The sequence below is a fragment of the Plecotus auritus genome (genome assembly GCF_963455305.1).
Source record: "Plecotus auritus genome assembly, chromosome: 5".
Classification (NCBI taxonomy): domain Eukaryota; kingdom Metazoa; phylum Chordata; class Mammalia; order Chiroptera; family Vespertilionidae; genus Plecotus; species Plecotus auritus.
In genome coordinates, this window is record NC_137776.1 from 51,267,256 (window position 1) to 51,287,318 (window position 20,063).

The 20,063-nt window shown below is 39.3% G+C and overlaps 1 protein-coding gene across 2 annotated transcripts in view; it reads right to left on the reverse strand.

Moving 5' to 3' along the window:
- CERS6 (ceramide synthase 6) overlaps positions 1-20,063 on the reverse strand; it is a 264,685-nt gene that overhangs the window by 183,547 nt on the left and 61,075 nt on the right. For both annotated transcript variants that reach the window (XM_080667729.1, XM_080667728.1), the window contains exon 2: positions 6,968-7,073. In XM_080667729.1, the coding sequence (XP_080523855.1) occupies positions 6,968-7,073 (106 nt within the window). The remainder of the gene's footprint in view (positions 1-6,967; positions 7,074-20,063) is intronic.

A 20,063-nucleotide genomic window follows, 5' to 3' on the forward strand; every position in this document is an offset into this window, starting at 1 on the left:
GCCTTGCATTCTCTAAAATAAACCCTATTGGACAATGATGAGTAATTCTCTTAATGTGCAGTTAAGTTTATCTGCTAATTTTTAATTTGGATTTTTCATCAATATTAGTAAGTACAATGGCCTCTAATCTTATTTTTTCATAAAATCTTTGTGAGACTTTGATATTAATGTTTCATTGCTACATAAAAAGAATTTGGATGATTTTCTTAATTTTCTATGCTTTGGGATAGTTTAAAATAGCATTAGAATTTTCTGCTCTTTGAGAGAGCGTTATAATTTTCTGAGAACATCTGAGGTGGTACTTCTTTGCAGTTTAGTTCTTTGATTTACACACACACATACTCACATACCATATAAATTATAGTTGGTAAATTTTATTTTCCCAGAATAACTTCCATTTTATCCAACTTTTCACATTTTATTTGCCATGTTAATAGAAATATATCTTTTTTTAATTTTCCTCCATGTCTATAATCATTGATTATTATGTTAATTATTATGTTGTAAATTTATTATTTGTTTTTTTCTTAACTGGGTTATCTGACTTTCTATAAAAAATTAGACAGATAAAGTACTTTCAGATTAATTTCCTTATCTATAGTTTTGCTAATGCCATTTCTGCATTTATCTTTATTAATTTCTTCCTTTTGCTTACCGTCATTTATTTTGTTGCTCTTTTCCTAATGTCTGAGTAAGTGTTTAACTATATATACATGAATTTTCATCTGAGCACTGCTTTGGCATAGTATATACAGGGTGTTCCCAACAATTGTATACACACTTTAACAGCTGATAGCTCAATTTTGAAAATGAAATGTATTTTAATAAACACTGCCTTTATAACTAGTCAAAGTTTGTGTATACATTTTTTGGGACACCCTATATATGTGAGTAATGCTTTCATAATTACTGTTTTCTTAATATTCTGAAATTTTATTATACTTAAGAGTTGACTGAGAAGGGGTCAATGGCGGGAAAAAGGGGACATACGTAATACTTTCAACAATAAAGATAAAAATAAAAAGTGTAAAAAAAGAGTTGATTGAGAAAGCAAGAAGATTTCAGCTTTCTGGTTTCTACTATTATTAAATTGTACCTAATTTTAAAATTTATTCTAGTTTTGTATATAATAAAAGATAAAATTTTATAAATATTTAACAGACACTTAAAAAAAGTATAGTCTATATTCAGAGTAGAGTGTTCTAAATGTACCCCTTAGTTCTTCCTCGTTAATTACCTTTTATTAGAATTTCTATATTCTGTTTTATATTTTATTCACTTGATTTGTCATGACCCAAAGGCAAACAAAAATGTCTTATTATTAAATTATTTTCAATCTTTTTTTATGAATGTATTCAATGCATGTATGTTTATAATTATTTTATCTTTGTTTTAAACTATATTCTTTAGCAATAAAAAGCTAACTCTTCATTTCATTTAATCCTTCCTGGCCTTAATTCCACTTTTCTATGAAAATAGAAACCCTACTTTCTATAATTTATATTTGCCTATATAACTTTAATCACACTCTTATTTTCAATATTTGTAATTGCTGTACCTTAAGGTATCTCTTATAAGGTCTGAGACCTAAACCTGAATTATTTTTATTAGATGAATCAAACCATTTACATTTACTGATATAACTGAAAGTTTGTTTACAGTTCCCTCAATTATGATATGCTTTCTGTTTTGGTAGTTAAATTTTTAAAATTTTAACAAACCAAATATGGTTATTTTATTTCCCTTCCTTTTGGGGGGTAATTTTTGCTCTAATGATTATTTATATGATTATAATACTCTTCTATTTGTTTTCAGTTAATAATAATTTCATATAAACAGTATTTCCTCTCCCTCCCCCACCCAACATTAGTCAATAACTTGCTCTCTCTTAGAGTTTACTCTGGTATTGTTAAATATGTTTGTACTTCTATTGCTTGATTTGGCTGCTTAAACTAATATGCTTTGACTCCCAGCTACTAGAGATTAGGCATTTAGTGAATTTGTTGTGCCTCCCACCCACCCCTCCCTTTCCTTTCTCTATTATCATTTCTACATTGTGAGAGCAAATAATGTTTATGCCCTGCCTTGCCTGTTCGGTCATCCTAATCCTCAAATTTCTTTCTTAGTTCTAAAGTTTAAATGTATTCAAAACTCGCTAACATTCCTAGTTATCTATTGGTCAGCTGAAATTAATGATTGTGATAGTTTCTTCAAAAAGGACTCTTGGTAACAATTCCCCAAATTTTTGCATTTTCAAATCTGCCTTGAGCCTTTACACAGTAAAAACAATTTGCATATCTATAAAATTCTTAATTCATATTTTCCTTGAAAATGCTGTTCTGTGGAATGTTGCTATAGAGAGGATTAAAGTAATGCTGATATTTTTCCCTAAATAAGTGATGTGATTTTTTGTTTGGCTGATCAAAGAATTAGCCTTTTTTTTTTTTTTTTTTGGCTTATATGAATAGTATTGGCTTTATTTTTTAAATTTATCTTTATTGTTGAAAGTATTACAGATGTCCCCTACCCCCCCCCCCCATCGCATTGACCCTCTCCATCCTGTACCCCCCCCCCCAGGATTATTATTTCATTTTTCAAGTCTAACAATTTTAATAATATAAGTCTTAGTGCTAACCTTCTTGGGTCAATTTTTGTGACATTTGCATTAACATATTAAAATAAATCTTCATTTATTTTTGGATAACTTTCTTGAATTACATCTTCCAATTTTTATTCTACTTTGCTTTTTCCTTCAGGGATTTCAGTTATGCAGATGCTGTATCTGCTTGGTCTATGTATCTAATTATTTTTAGCTCATTTTTGTTTTATTTAATTCAATTTTATTATTTCTATCTCCCATGTTTCTTGTTGAGTTTTCCGCACTGTCTAGCATCTCCTGTTTTCTTTTCAATTTTCTCTTCATTTTTGGGATAGTCTTAGTACTTTTTTCCTGAACCTACCAGCTCACACTGCATCTCTTTCGTTGACCAATCATTTTTTTTTTCTTTTGATGTTGTATTTCATTTTTGTAGTCTCCCTCCAAAGAGTTACCGCTTTCTTAAAATTATTATTTATGGTGAAATATTTGATCACAATTTTCATTTGCCCTGTAGCCTAATTTTTCTAGTAACAATATTTATTAATAAGTGTTACTACACATTTTTTTTTCTTGTCTTTGATGCTGTGTGTGTTCCTTTTTCACTACTCATCACTGAGGGAGTTGAATTTTCTCAACTAGCTCCTGATAGTATGGGGAGCAAGGAGGGTGTTTTTGCAGTTTAGCTGCCACCGAGGTAGACTGGCTCCTGAAAAAGTCCCTTCCACGTGGTCTTCTGTGTACTTCCTCTACCCCTCTGAATGAAACTGAGTCCAGGAGGACATCTGCCAGCCACGCTCACCAGTTCATGTCCCTGTGTTGCAAACACTGTGGATAGAGCATTTTTCTTACCTTCACGAGTTGTCTTTCTTGCTGGCTTTCCTGAAATCAACCCCCACTGGGCCCTCCATCTACACTTCATGCTTTTCATTTCCTGCTAGTTGGCTTCTGCTCAGGCCCAACTGTTGTTTGTTAGCTTTTATATATATTTTGAAATCTAAAGATATATATCTCGTAGTTTGCCAAAATAAAGTGTGTGAGATTTTCCTTCTTTTTTTGTGTGTGTATATATTTTTAGTGTTGTTTTTTATTGTACTTTGTAGTTTTTTTCCCCTTTTTAAATATCTTCACAGAAAGAAATAAAAATTGCTGACTTATACCTAGGTTAATTTTAATAATCACAACCAGTACTGAGAGGGAAAAGTGAAGTAAAAAGAAAAGAATGAGGATAAGTATAATAGGTAAATGAGGGAGAACAAATTATAGGAAGTTTGCCTATCTATATATAAAACCCTAATATACAAATAGGCAGAACAACCGAACAACCGGTCGCTATGATGTGTGCTGACCACAAGGAGGCACGTGCAGAACATGGCAGGCATCGGCAGCAGAGTGCAGAACATGGCAGGCATCGGCCGTGGCAGGGTGGTGGAGCAGGTGAGTGGGGGCACCAGACCAAGGCAGGGTGCCGGTCGCTGTCATCGGGGCGAGCCTCTGGTGGTTACTGAAAATTCTTTGCTCCCGCACACCACAGTCTCTCCTGGTGCTTGCACCTGCTGCCGGTGCCGGCCCCACTCGCACCCGCTGCCGGCACTCGGCGCCGACCCCGATCACTCGGTGCTGTCAGCAGGTGCAAGCAGCAGCTGCCAGCCCCGATCGCCCCTCAGGGCCTCTCCACCTCCCCCTGCTCCTGAGAGGCAATCAGGGCTGGCAGCCACCACTCTTACCCATCGACGGCGCAAAATGATTGGGGCCAGCGCTATCAGCGCATGGGAGCGGCAGAAGCAGGAGCGGGGCTGCCAGCAGACAGGGGACCAGGGGCCATGGCAGGAGGGGCCGAGCATGGGCTGAGACCTGCCCCTGTGCCCACCACAGCCTCGCGGCCCACAGTTCCTTTCAAAGTGCACGAATTTGTGCACTGGGCCCCTAGTATATTTTAAAACAGCATAACATACCGAAAGTGAATTGTAATATGATTTCTCTGGATCATTAAACCTAGTTTCATAGTTGACATATATATTCTCCCCTCAATGGTTCAAGAATTGATTTGCTTAGCAAAGTGAGGCTGCTGGAATACAGGAGAATCCCCAAAAGATATATTTATATATACACACACTTTGAATAATTATATATTCCAACTAGAGGCCCAGTGAATGAAAATTCATGCATTCTGGGGGGTCCCTCAGCCCAGCCTGCACCCTCTCGCAGTCCAGGACCCCTCAGGGGGATCGGGCCTAAGCTGGCAGTCAGACATCCCTCTGGCAGCCCGGGAGCCCTCGGGGGATATCCAACTGACGGCTTAGCACTGCCGTAGAGGTGGGAGAGGTTCCCACCACCACTGCTGTGCTCGCAGCCATCAGCCCGGCTTGTGGCTGAGCGGAGCTCCCCCTATGGGAGCACAATGACCACCAGGGGGCAGCTCCTGCGTTGAGCGTCTGCCCCCTGGTGGTCAGTGCGGGTCATAGAGACCGGTCATTCCTGGTCGTTCTGCCATTAGGGTCAATTTGCCTATTATCCTTTTATTATAAAGGATGGGTTAAATCTGAAAAGAAACACCAGTTGAGCTATCAGCTGTTAAAAGTGTGTATACATTTTTGGGGACACCCTGTATATAGTATATATCTTTGACCTAGAACCATGTTGTCAAGGGCAGAATGCTGGATGATCACTCAAACACATAAACATGTTCCAACTCTCCAAGTCCTGCTACTTCTATTCTGCTCAACCTATTCCTTCCTCACATCACAAATAACACTGGAGAACTACAAAAAAATTCAAGGAAAAAGAGTTACAACTTTTGCTGCATTTAACATGAGGCTTCTGCTTTAATCACGGAAAAACTTCCAAAAGAATCACCTTGGAAACTAAGAGAATATGATCATTAAAATTAGCTACAAACAAATATTCTCTGAAGCAGTGAACCTGGCTGTAAACTCCTTTTATTACCTTTACAGAGGAAATTTCCCCAGTAACCATAAACAACATAAGGCAAGGGAATAAAATGTCCACGGCAGGATTTCTAAAGGGAGGCATACATTTAGGTAGAAAACTCATAAAAATATGTTGTAATCACATTAAGAAGTGAAGCTGATACCTTCCTGCATAACTGCATTTTTAAGGGCAAAAAGGTATTTCACTACAGTAAACTGATATGGTAAGTGAAAATGCAAGTGTTTTCTTAATATTTTCTTCCTTTAAAAACTGCATGATATGTGCCCTTTCAGGGTAAAACCTGGCAACCTAAGACTACCAAAAAACTTTTCCTAAAATTCCATTCATTCTTCTCTTTTTCCTAGCAGAGACGTAAAAACAACACCTGGTGCTTCTTCCACTTTTCCAGGGAAAAGACCATTTTTAAAAGGACAGAGGGGAAAACCCTAGAGAATCTTGGCAGGAACAAAGACCATAAAATAAACAAAAATGTTTGAATATTTGAATTAACAGTATTAAGACAAGAGAGAAATGACACAAATGGTCACCCACACAGATACCAAAAAAGGAAAAAAATTTGCTTAACACTGTCAAATCGCATCTTAAAAGCCTGAGTAAGTCTCCCAGGAAAATGAATGAGGGAACCATGTATTATACAAATTAACCATTTTATTCAAACATACAATATTTCTCACAGAATGATATACTTCCGTTTTTGTTTGTTTGTTTGTTTATTTGTTTTTGTCCATGTAAGAGTAAGGTAAGAGAGATATGTAAGAGTAAGAATAAAATATTTTGATGCTGTAATTTGCTTAATTTCTCATGGCTTTAGATTGAGGGTTTTGGACTTCTTTCTCCTCCTTCTTTGCTTTTAGGGAGATATCAACTGGAGGAGGGGAGGCAATCTTTCCCATCTCTTCTCCTTCTTGTTCTCCTCTTCCCACTCCTACTTTGGACTTGAACTCTCAACAGAGTGACTGTCTCTTCTATTTCCTGCACAGTGAATCTATAACCCATGTTCTCCCTTCATCCATGTCCCAACTCTTCTGGCCTCCACTTATTGCTTGCCTATGTACCACGACTGCTAGAACACATGAACGATGCTATAAGCAACCGTTATACATACTGTTTCATGTCACGTGAGATTAAAAGAGACACAGAGTTAGCCTAACCACTATCTAATTGACACTGTTCTTCACAGACAAGCTTCTGAAGTCGACTTGAGAGTAAACAAACAGGTCTCAAACAGGCCCACATTTATTTGGCTTCTACCCATTTTGGCCTAGTCACGGTGCCTGTGTGCCTTCTAAGAGCACACCTTCCAAGATGAGGATAGGCAATAAATAGTTCGTCCTCAAACCCAGGGGAGAAGGAATTGAATGATTTCAGCCTGAGAATTGCCGTCACGACAATTCACGTCCCAGGAAAAGAGAGCCATACCTTTGTGATTGCAGTGAATACCTTCTCCAGAATGGCATTGGGCTGGGCAACTTGGGGTCCACTGGCCTGAATGTTGAGGGCTATCGCACACGGTTTGGCTACAAACCTAAAAAAAAAAAGAAAAGTCATAAGCCATTCTTTCTATAGCTGGTCTTAATGTCACCAGTTACACATTACTCAATTTGTCCCAAATAGCATTTTATAGGTGGATATTGCCAGCACTAATGTTGGTAACTATAAAACAGATTTAACTGTTTTTCTCTTCTTTTGTCCCCCCAGCAGTAACAGTAAAAAAAAGAAATCCTTTAATTATTTTTTGCACTTTATTATGTTTTAAAATTTATTTTTACTGTTGAAAGTATTACAAATGTTCCCTTTTCCCCACCAATGACCCCCTTTGCCCCGCTCCACTGCCTCCCCAGGCCTTTGCCACACTATTGTCTGTGTCCATGGGTTACACATGTAAGTTCTTTGGTTAATATCTTCCCTTCCCCCACCTCTCCCTCTGAGATTTGCCAGTCTGTTCCATGCTTCCATGTCTCTGGATCTATTTTGTAGTCAGTTTATTTTGTCCAATTGATTCCACATATAAGTGAGATCACAAGATACTTGTCTTTCTCTGACTGGCTTATTTTGTTTAGCATAATACTCTTCAGGTCCCTCTGTGCTGTCTCAAAGGATAAGAGATCCTTCTTTCTTATAGCTACATAGTATTTCATTGTGTAAATGTACCATAAAACATTTAAATCTCTTGATCCTTAAGTTCTAATAAGACTAAACAGATAGACTATCAAATGACAAAAATAAGTGTATAAGTGAAATATATAAACAAAACAAACCATTATTTTAGAATGACATAATTTATAGCCTTCTTACTAATACCTGACTAGCAATAGTCATATTTTTACTATGAGAAAGTGCTTACTAAGGATCTGATTACACATGTAGAGAGTATGCTTTTGATTGTCCCAGTCATAAAATTGTCGTTTTGTTTCTATAATCAGAGTGCTCTATATTCAGCCTCAATTCCTTATGGCTTCTTAAAATTTTTCACTTTTTGGTTATTTGCTTCTTTCTCATAAGGAGTAATGCAGATGTCAAACAGCATGATATCCCAGACAAGTTGAAAAGTCTGAATGATTGCAAGCCTCAACTGCACTTAGCAAATGCCTAAGTCAGGAATGGAAAGAAGTGCTTCAGTTCTGGCCATGCTTGATGTGTGAGTGAGGTATTGATGGAGTGCAGGCAGAGGGCATAGGGCCCCAAAGGTATAGTGACTAGTGTCTAAAACATTTTTTAAAAGAAAAAGCACTTACAACATTAAGAGTTGTTTTGCATTAAATATTCAAGAAATAAGGCTCTGTAAATGTTCCTGTTCAGTGTGGCATTTAACATTTTCTACTAATATAAAATAATATCCTATATAATAAAAGCCTAATATGCTAAGTGTCCGGTTGTCCAGTCTGCCATTCAACCAGTCAAAGCGTAATATGCTAATGATATGCTAAGGCCACTCAACTGCTCGCTATGACATGCACTGACCACCAGGGGGCAGACACTCCAACCAGTAGGTTAGCTTGCTGTTGGGGTCTGGCCGGGACTGAGCGAGATGAGCCGGACACCCCCTGGAGCCCTCCCGTGGTCCCTCCCCAGCTGGCCAACCTCCCGTGTCCCTCCCTGGCCCCGAGAGTGCACCACAGTGGGGTCCTTTGGCCTGGCCTGCACCCTCTCACAATCCGGAATCCCTCAGGAGATGTTGGAGAGCTGGTTTCGGCCCAATGGCAGAACGACCAGTCACTATGACGTGCACTGACCACCAGGGGGTAGATGCTCAATGCAGGAGCTGCTCCCTGGTGGTCAGTGTGCTCCCACAGGGGGAGCGCCACTCAGCAAGAAGCTGAGCTCATGGTTGGCGAGCGCAGCAGCGGTGGCGGGAGCCTCTCCCGCCTCTGTGGCAGTTGGACATCCCCCGAGGGCTCCTGGACTGCGAGAGGGTGCAGGCCAGGCTGAGGGACCCCCCACCCTCTGAGTGCACGAATTTTGTGCACTGGGTCTCTAGTAATAATATAATATGAAATTATCACCAAGACTCATTTAATGTTGGCAAGTGGTAAATGTACAAAATAGATCATGAGTAAATCCTAGATGAAGCATCTTTTTAATAATTGTTTATGAGATTATAGAACAGTAAACAAAGAAATTTAAGTCAAGAAATTCACTCAAAATCTCTTCAAAAGCAACTTCCTCACCTTTGCTAAACTCTTCTAGCAACTTACAAAAGCATTCAAAAATGTTCTTTCAGTATCTATTGCACAATACCATGTTGTACACATCTCTCCTATCACTTTTAAGCTTCAAACTAGTTTTTAAAAGCTCTTCTCTAAATTTTGAGAATGAATGCACTAGCATCTTGAAGGCAGACATCCCTTGATCACCAAACATTACATTTTGATAATCAAAATTACTGAATAAATATCATGCTCAGTAAATAGATTTTTAAAGCAGTGTCCAAAAGCTAAGTGGGAATCATCTCTGCTACTATCTGGCTGCGGAGCCCTAGCTGCAGAAATTAATCTCTCTGTGCCTTAATATCCTCATATGTAAAAAATTATAATAACTACATATGTATATAAATTGCATGTGTATACAAACACATGTTTAAACATGTTAAACATGTAACATGTTGAAACATAATGTCAGGCAGTGTCTTTGTCTAAAATCATTGACGGTAGCCATGTGCGTGTTTTCATATCATAGCATTCACATAGCAGGGCTTTTCTGGGCCTCGTAACCCACTCAGCTTCAGCTAAGCTATGCCAAGCCATGTGCATCCAACAAGTTCTAAAAGTACCAAGAAAAAAAAAAAAAAGAACAGGAACCAAGATAGGCAACTGAAAATGACAAGGGTATCATGGAGAGTAACCACTTGTCTCAGTTTGCCCTCATAGTCTGCTTGTCCTTGCATCGTTAATAATGGTACCACCTTTACTGGCAAAAGCATTCCTGTTTGATATATTGCCACAATAATTTTTTAAGTGTCTTCATGTGGACAATAAATTGTAGTGATGACCATCATCATGCTATCAGGGTCCTTGCTCATCTATACCTGGCCTTCTCTCAGGACCCAAAACTTCCAGCTCCCGTATCCAACCCCCTAGCCCTCTAGGGTACTGTGCCCACCCTTAGCACTGAATAGTTGGTATGAACATGTGTAGACCTCATCCGTGTGTGTGGCCTCCATGAAGACATGAAGGCCTTAGTGAAAGTCCACATTTCCAGAGCCTAGAACACAAACTTATTTAATCCTCCCCTGGTAAGATGAGGCAGGATGATCATCACCCCACTTTGCAGAGAGGGTCAGAGAGATCCTCTGCCTCCAGGAAAAGGAGGGCAGAGGACAGCATATTTCTTTCTCAGGAAGGTCAATGTTATTATCAACTCCCTGGCTTGATTTACTTGCCAGGCTAAGTCCCAAAGTCTGAGGATTAGTGGGGAGGGGCATGGTAAGAGAAATGAAAGACAAATGTAACAGGATCAATTTAAAGATTGAAGCACTTTACAGTTTAAATGGGTCATGATAGGGATGTACAATACATCAAAACACATGAATTCTTTGAAGGAAGTTACTATGTTATAGAATATTTTTATGTGCATGCGTAGTAAACTGTGGTCACCCAATAAATATTTGATGGATGAGTGAATGACCAAATCAACTAATTCAATGGTAGGTACCCTTACTATCTTTTCTGTAGAGGCTGTGCATTTTAATTCCCTAGTCATTTGGGCCTAGATGCCATTTCTAAAATTCCGATTGACTCTCTGAAGTCAAGGCTGCCCTGCGACAAGCACTTGTGTTCCACCAACACCTCACCAGGCATTTTCTTTTCAACTTACCTAGTACAGACAGCCAAACACTTAATTTCCAAGATTTAAAAAAATTCATAAGATAGGCAGAAAACCTTAATTTCAAATCTCATATGAGAGGAAAGAACGGATATAATTTTTATCTTCCTAATAGTACCCCTTATTATAGGAAAACACAGAAATTTTATTTGCTTATTCTCCAAACAATTTGTGAATCACTGCTAGCACTTTTCTTTTCAAAAAGCATATCAGACACCAAAAACACACACACACACACACACACACACACACACACACACACAAAAACACACACCAAGACACAACTACCTATTGTCATGGTCCATTAGAGAAAAGCTGGATATTTTCCCCTCAATGCTGGCTCGGACAGAAGTAAGTTCAGAAGAGCTGTCTTTCACAAAGGCTGTCTTAAAAGACAGAGAGCAAGAAATTGGATGGTGGGGTAGAGTACCTACAAATACAATAGTTAAAAGAAAATATGTATTTTCAAGCTTTGAAGATTACCTCTACCTGGAAATGCTCACCTGATTACTTTTTTTTATCAAAGGCAGCAATACCACCTTCAAAAGATCAAACATCTATAAAGTACTTTCATGTAGTATAACATCCTATTTGAAAGTAAATACCATAAGGATGCAAGCTTTGAGGAATACTAGTCTCAATTTAAAGGCAAAGAAAGCACCTAAAACATTCCTACTTTTAAATTCTATTGAACAGTATGCATTTCTATTTTTAACCATGAAATGGGCATCTCCACACAGTGTTGAGGTAAGCTTTGGGCTGTGGTATGGCTATAAGTATACAGAAAACAGGAAGTGATTCTTGCACTCAAACACATTTACAATATGGGAAAGGAGATTAATAAGAAAATTAATGTTCACAGGGTATCTGTCAGTTCTAATGACTTAATACTATGTAATCATCTTCAGTGGGGAGCTTGGCCAGAGACTTTTAGCCCTTTCTAACACTAGCATTTCTTACACTTTTCAAAAATAATTGGAAGACTCTGGTATGGACACGTGAACATTAAAGAAAGAAGGAATAGAGAGAAGTGATTGATTCAATTCATTGTCTGATTACCAGCACTTCCATAGACTACAACGTTCATCAATGATAGGAGGCCATGGCCAGGTTCACAGTAAATGTTGAAATTTTTAAACTTATAAGAAACGTATAGATTGGATTTTGAAAGCTAATATGTGGGTGCATGTTTAGATACACATGTGTGCATGTGCCTGAGTGAATAGGCATGTGTGTATGACTGTGTATTCTACAGTCTTATCTAAGATTAAACTGTTTCAAGAAAACAAATAGTGGAAAGAAACCCAGATGGAGACAGCAAACCTGATACTTGTTAGTAGTTACTATTGTCAAGTGCTTTGCAGAATAAACTTTTTTTTAAAGCCCAACAACTCTTTGAAGTAAATGAAAGTCCCATTTTACAGAAATATAAACTAAATTTCAAAGAAGTTAAGGGATCTGCTCAAGGTCTTAAAACTTAAAGTAAATAGCTTGCACAGGATGTAGACCCAGTCAATCCTAACACAGTCTATTCATAAAAACTATATTTCCCCCTTTCCCTAAAATAATAAAAGATAAGTTGATGAAAGAAGTAATGTTAAAATATGTGTGATATGGTCATACACTTTCACTCAGTATTCCTACTTACATGAATTTATTTAAGGAAACTTGTCAAAGAAAAAAAGCCATAAATGTAAAGATTTCCATCCACTGGTATTTCTTATAGGGAAAAATGGTAACTAGCTTAATGACTCACTGAGCACCTGTGATACCTCAGCTCTGCTGTAAGTGTTGGGGATGCAGCAGTGACAAAATGCCTGCTTTTATGGAGCTGCCACTTTAGCAGGAAGAAGATAAAAAATGAAGTGGTGTAATGCTGGAAGCTAGAGGGTATTTTGCTAAGTGAAATAAATCAGACAGAGAAGGACAAACACCACATAATGTCACTTACATGTGGCATCTAAGCAACAAAATAAACGAACAAGCAGAACACAAACAGACTCGGAGATACAGAGAACAAACTGATGGTTGCCAGATGGGAAGGGGATGGGGGTCTTGGTGAAAAATGTCAAGGGATTATGAAATACCAATCGGCAGTTACAAAATAGTCACGGGGGCCCTGACCGGTTTGGCTAAGTGGATAGAGCATCGGACTGCGAACTGAAGGGTCCCAGGTTCGATTCTAGTCAAAGGCATGTACCTTGGTTGCAGGCACATCCCCAGTAGGGGGTGTGCAGGAGGCAGCTGATCGATGTTTCTCTCTCATTGATGTTTCTCTCTATCCCTCTCCTTCCTCTCTGTAAAAAATCAATAAAATATATTTTAAAAAACAAAAACAAAATAGTCACAGGGATGTAAAGTACAGCATAAGGAATATGGTCAATAATATTGTAAAAACTGTATATGGTGCCAGATGGACACCAGGATTATTGGGGAGCACTTCATAAGTTATAAAAATGTCTTATCACTATGCTGTACACCTGAAACTAATATAAAATAATATAGAGAGACAACTATAATTGAAAAAAATTTTAATTAATAATAAAATAAAATAAAGTGGTGTATGTTTTTCCAGATAACGAAAAATACTATAGAGAAAAATTAAGCCTGCTAAGAAGGATGGGGTTGCAGTTTTTAATATTTAACAGACTGGTCACAGAAGGCCACTGAGAAAGTGAAAAGACTCCTGAAGGAGGTAAGAAAATAAACTAGAAAGAGAATTGGGGAAAGAACATTCTGGAAAAAACAGCAGCCAAGGGCAAAGGCCCTGAGGAAGGATTATGACTGAGATGTTGATGGCACATCCAGAAGGCCAATGATAAATCCCAATGCTGGCAAGAGTAAGGAGAAACAGCTCCTCTGGTAAACTGTTTCTGGGTCCCTAAACAGAGACAGTCAGTCTTTGAAATACAATTTACCAGTATTTAGCAAATTGTTAAAATGCGTAAGCTCTTACAGGTGTTACTAGTTTTATATCCTATTAGAAATATACCCTACAGGTATACTGGGGCATTTTAAAACAATAAAGTTTACTGCAGTATTGCTTGAGATAACAAACAAAAAAAGAAAGGGAACAAATGTTTGTCAGAAGGATACATGTGAAATATGGTACGTCCATACAATGGAATTCCATCAGGTTGTTAAAATGAGGTAAATCTGTTGTGCTTCAAGACACAACAATAAATATAAAATGCAAGATACAGAACAAGAGTAATATCCCGTTTGTGTAGTTAGAAACACTTTTATCAGGAAGAGTAGCAAAAAAATTGTTAATGGTGATAACCTTTTGGGGTTAAGTATATTAATTTACATTTTATACCTTTCTGTGCTATTTCAAGTTTGTATATTTGTATGCTTTATATTTATTTAAAGGTAAATAACATTTAAATACTTTCACTGCATATTTACTGACATGGAAAAATGCTCAGAAGCAAGAGGTAAGGCAATCTTTATATGATAATCACTTATACGCACATTTCTGACATATGAGGAATAGAATGAAGAAATAAAATTGAGTCACTCTAGTCAAGCTGCTAAATTGCTAAAATTAAGTAGGTTGAGACATGAGGAAACAATTCTATTCTTGTTTTAACTAGCCTGGGAACTTGAACTTTTGATCTTCCAAGTCCTACCTCAGTGCCTGGATATACATGAAACCTCCAGGTAACCCTCTATGCCTGAAGGACTAAGGGAAGAATGTTCATGTATTCAGACCATCTGACATCCAGTTTGCAGACCACGAGTCTTTCAGGGGATCACCATCTCAGACCAATCCAGAGACTAAGAATGCAAAACTGATTCTTCTCAGGAATTAACATTTTGCTATAAGAACTCTTAGCTTTTCTTTCTTCTTTGGAATACTCTGGATATTGCTTAGTTGTGTTTTTGGTTTGCAAACCCTAAGAACCTTGAATAAGTCTTTGTCATTTATTTCTAACCAAAGCTTCCTGATTTCATTTATGCGCAGCTGACACATAAAAAGCTAAGCATAAATACTAAAAGGTTAACCATGCCTATTGCCAGGTAATAATAGGGCTGTGGCTTACTTTAACATTCTTTTTTATGCTTTTCTATATTTTTCAACATCTTAAAATGAGCCTGCAAACTTTTAATACCAAAAGTAAATATCTTTAGAAATAGAGATGAACAGGATGATCTCTATGCCAGGTAAAATTCTAAACCTCAAAAGACACAAAAACTGAACGGACAGGCCCAAGACACCTGCATTTCAGCTAATACCATGGAGCAATTCAAGCAAAGGATCTCACTGTGACTGAGACAGGGGAGAGATTTATAAAGGCAACAAAAACAAAATGCCATTTTAGTACCATGTCAAGTAAAGACAAGGATGAAATTCAAGTCAATGGGAGCTCCAACAGGTATAAAACTATGGTGAAATTTCGTCAAGAAAAATGTTACCAACATTAAATAGATAGCTTGAGAATTTTAAAATGCTTCTGCCTGTGCCTGGAGAGATGCCACAGAACTTCTCTATTTCCTTATCTGTAAAATTAAAATCATAATTACACTCTGTCTTATGTTGGAAAATGTTTCTAAATCACTGGCCTCTTGAGACCTGTTGAAAAAGGATAAAAACAGGGGAAGATGGTATGCAGACTGGTGGGCAGGCAGAAGAGAAGACTCCGCCTAGGACAAAAGATGAATGTTGTCCAGGTAGAATCATATAGTAGAGAGAAAAATTCCTTTAGTGAATCTGCTCTGAGCTTGCAGTGTTGGAAAGCTACTCAATATTTCTGAACCCTAGTTACCACAATTATAAAACAGAGACAATAAAGCCTACCTTGCAAATGTTGTGTGAACATTGACAGAATGAATATAAACCTCACACCATGGTGCTCAACATCTGAAAAGTATTCCATAAGTACTGGCTACTCTTAAATTTTTATAACAAGAAGCATACATTTTATACATTAGGAGGACTTCTAGTCTATGCTGGTCATAAACTCATAGAGGGAAGTGTGTTATGTGGTAGGCAGTGAAACAGGGATGAGCAGAAGGTCACTGGGACCTAGCAAAGGGCAAAACTGGGAAAACAAGGACCTTGCCCCCAGGGTAACCTTTCCTTCCCTAGCATATCACTGGTCATGCGATTTAGACCCCCTGACCTTTCATATCACTGGTCTTGAGATTCAGACCCTCCCCTGACCTTTCCTCCCCTAGTCCTTGGGTTAGACTCCCTTACAGGGGGAACAAACAAAGGGACAAGAGACACCTTTAAGCATTAAGCCCCCAGGACAATGAGGTTCTGACACATCAAATACATTAGGCCTTAGGTATGTTTCAGCTCCAGGCCCAGAAAAGCAGCAAAACCAGACAAGCGACACCTTGGCTGACATTAGGACCAGCTGCATTGACTAATGACCACTTTGCCCAGTTGCCAACTAATTAGTAGAGAGCACAACCCTGAAAGGACACACCTGGAAAGCTAATGAATATTCTATTGGGATCCTCCCCTGAGACCTACAGATAAAAACCTTCAAGAGGAGGACCCAGTGTGGCTCTCTCTATGGAGCACAATCTCGCCTTCCCCCACCCCTTTCTGCCTTGCCTCTCTCTTCCCCCATCTCTCTCCTTTTTTCCCTCTCTCTCCCCCACTTTCCCTCTTCCTCTCCTTCTCCCAAGCTCCAATGGCCCTTCTTTTGCCTCTGTAACTTGTTCCCTGAGCCCACAACTGGCTTACATCCTCTACAGCTCACTTCTACCTCTATGACTTCCTAAATAACTTTCTCTTAGAGTTTGAATCTAGGCTCTGAATTTTTTCTTAGCCAGAACTCAAGTACTGAGTTATTGAACCAAGGTTGGGTCTAACTCCACTGATTGAACAACCTGGTGCTGTTTCTCCACCAACAGTTATGGGAAGAACATAAAATTGGCAAAAACTAATGAAAGAGCCAGAAACTCAAGAGCTTATTATGCCACTTGGTCCAGCCTCCTTCCTCCAAACCAGATTCTTTAGAGAGACCATTCAAAAATTTCCTTTGGGCATGAAACCTCCATGTACATTTCTTGGCAATTTCTTGTGAATCTATAATTATTTAAAAAAAAAAAAAATCTTCCCCTGGAATCTTATTTTAGTTTTTTATCACACTTGAGTCAAAACGTTCTTCCTGCATTATCCTTTTTTGCTGAAATGTAAATCCATTTCCTCTTTCCTCAGCCCTCTGAAGAGATGGTCCAGTTGGTAACCTCCTCAAATATTTGAAAGCACTGGTTAAGTCAGCCTGTGCTCTTCCTCTTCAAGAATAAACAGCCTGGATCCTATAACCCTTTCTGCATCTGCCTTTTTCTTTTCTAACTTTAAATTTTTACTTTTTAGTATTTTAAGGAGTATTTCCTGAATCCAACTTTATTCTTTAAGGAAATGGAAGAGACCCTTAGACAATAGCTACTTTTGTTAATAATAATTGGCAGAAACTTTGCTGTTGTTTGTTTGTTGTTAAAAATTCACAAGCAGCTCTCTAATAATTACAGCTACATCATAAATAGCTGTGGTAAAGAGGCCTGTCAGTCGACTCTAGTCTACTTCAACCTTATCAGAGGGCCAGATCAGAAACCGGAAGGCCACCAATGCCATAAACTGAGAGCTAAGATCCTTGGAAAGCACAGGCTGACCTGAGAAAGTCAAAACTGTCTCCTTGCTATGTATTTCCAGGATTGTGAAAAAAAATAAACAAACTCTAGACTTGCGATATTTCACCATGAGTTTATTACAACTATTTGAGAAACACAGAATCTAGTTGTTAAAGACAAAGCTCATAAAAGTCTAAGAAAGTGTGTTTTTATTTTAACAATGAAAAATGTGCCCCTGCATGTTGCATAAAATCATATCTAATAAAAGAGTAATATGCAAATTAACCACCACTCTGCTACACCCACCAGCCATGCCCACCAGCCAATCAGGAGCAAGTATGTAAATTAACCCCAACCAAGATGGCTGCGGCCACGGAGCGAGCAGGAGGGAGGCTTGGGTTTCCCTGGCGATGGAAGAAGCCAAGCTTTCCACACACCCTGGCAGGCCCAGGCCTCCACTCAAGGCTACAAAGTTTCAATGATAGAAGATAAGTAAATCCCAACAAAAATGGCAGCAGCCACGGAGCTGGAGAGAGCAGGAGGCCAGGGTTGCCCCCAGCGATGGAGGAAGCCAAGCTTCTGCAGCCCTGGCCTGTCTTGGCCTCCGCTTAAGGCTACAAAGTTTCAATTATAGAAGATAAATAAATCCCAACAGAAATGGCTGCGGCCACGGAATGAGCAGGAGGCTTGGCTCCGCTCCAGACTACAAAGTTTCAATTGTAGAAGATAAATAAATCCCAGATCCCAGGGCCTCCACTTGGGTCGCTGGGGGGGCGTGGCCAGCCTGCAAACCACCACAGGCCCTTCACCCAGGCCGCCACACGCCCCAAGGGAACCCCCACCCTGATCCGGGACACCCTTCAGGGCAAACCAGCTGGCCCCCACCCATGCACCAGGCCTCTATCCTATCTAATAAAAGAGTAATATTCAGATTGACCATCACTCCAACACACAAGATGGCTGCCCCCATGTGGTCAAAGATCCTGCCTCCATGTGGACATAAGATGGCCACCACAAGATGGCCACCACAAGATGGCCAGCAGGGGAGGGCAGTTGGGAGGGACCAGGCCTGCAAGGGAGGGCAGTTGGGGGCGATGAAGCCTGCAGGGGAGGGCAGTTAGGGGTGACCAGGCCTGCAGGGGAGGGCAGTTAGGGGAAAACAGGCTGGCAGGGGAGCAGTTAGGCATCAATCAGGCTGTCAGGGGAGTGGTTAGGGGGTGATCAGGCTGGCAGGCAGAAGCGGTTAGGGGCAATCAGGAAGGCAGGCAGGCGAGCAGTTGGGAGCCAGCAGTCCTGGATTGTGAGAGGGATGTCCGACTACCTGTTAAACAGGCAGTCAGACATCCCTTGAGGGGTCCCAGATTGGAGAGGGTGCAGGCTGGGCTGAGGGACAACTCCCCCCCATGCACAAATTTCGTGCACCGGCCCTCTAGTATGATATAAAGGGCATTAAAGATATTTATAAGAAGAGAAACTATAGCCTGTATATACATATGAAAATAACCTTGTGGCCAGGAAAGTCTTTAAGACAGTACCACTAGGAGTAAACTGATTCTTTCATAGCATTATGATGCTAAAAGTGAGGTCTGGGAGAGTTCCAAGCCCTCCTGTAACCCATTAATCCTTTAATTCCATCACATTTGCCAGTTGCCTTACAATTCACAAGCGCTTTCACACTTCATCTCAGTCAATCTTCAAATCGTCCCCAAGGGATAAGCAAACAGACTTTACTATCACTGTTTTACAAAAAAGGAAAATAGTTCATTCAATGTTTCAGTGACTTGAACTAAAAACGAAGGGATTCAGGTACATATTCATTACCCTGTTATTCTACTCCAAGAACTGCACTCTACCAATACTTCTGACTCATGGACCGACCTATGGACATCTCTTTGATATCAGTACCAGGAGTATCGTCCACTGGTGCCTCAAAACCACAAACAACGCGTGATGACTTTATGGAATTTCAAAACAGCAATTCATAAAGGAGAGAACCATAAAGGTTTTCATTTAAGCTTATGATCTGCCAAGATACTAAAAATTCCTCCCAGAAAAATTTGATGGCCTAGCACCAATTTTAACACCAAACAAGACAGCATGAAACAGAGTGAAGGAAGCGCCCTTCACACACTGAAAGGAAAGAGCATAATTACCAGTAGGAAAGCTGACTCTCAGCATCAGCAGAACCAGTTTCTCTACTGTAAACGTTGGAGGATGGCATATGCGATGCACTGAGCACAATGCCGGGACAGAGCACAATGCTCAGGGACAGGCCTCCATCACCCTGCACAGTCCCACCCCATTATCACTGAAAGATTCCTCAGGTCTCAGCATAAACAAACTGCTTCACATAGATAGAGGTTGAGTCTAATGAGAGCATTATGATATTTATTTGACCATCATAACAGTTTACTTTAATTCAAGGCCTTATACTTTTTACAAGTAATCAATCTCTTAACTTCATTTGACTTCATAATTAGTATTAACTAACACGTTGAAAGGGAGGGAACGTGTTAGTTCCCTCCAGAGAGAATATCATCCCCAAACCTAGAGGAAAAGCTGATCCCGAATACACGGCTTCTCTCAGTTGGTTGCTGTTTCC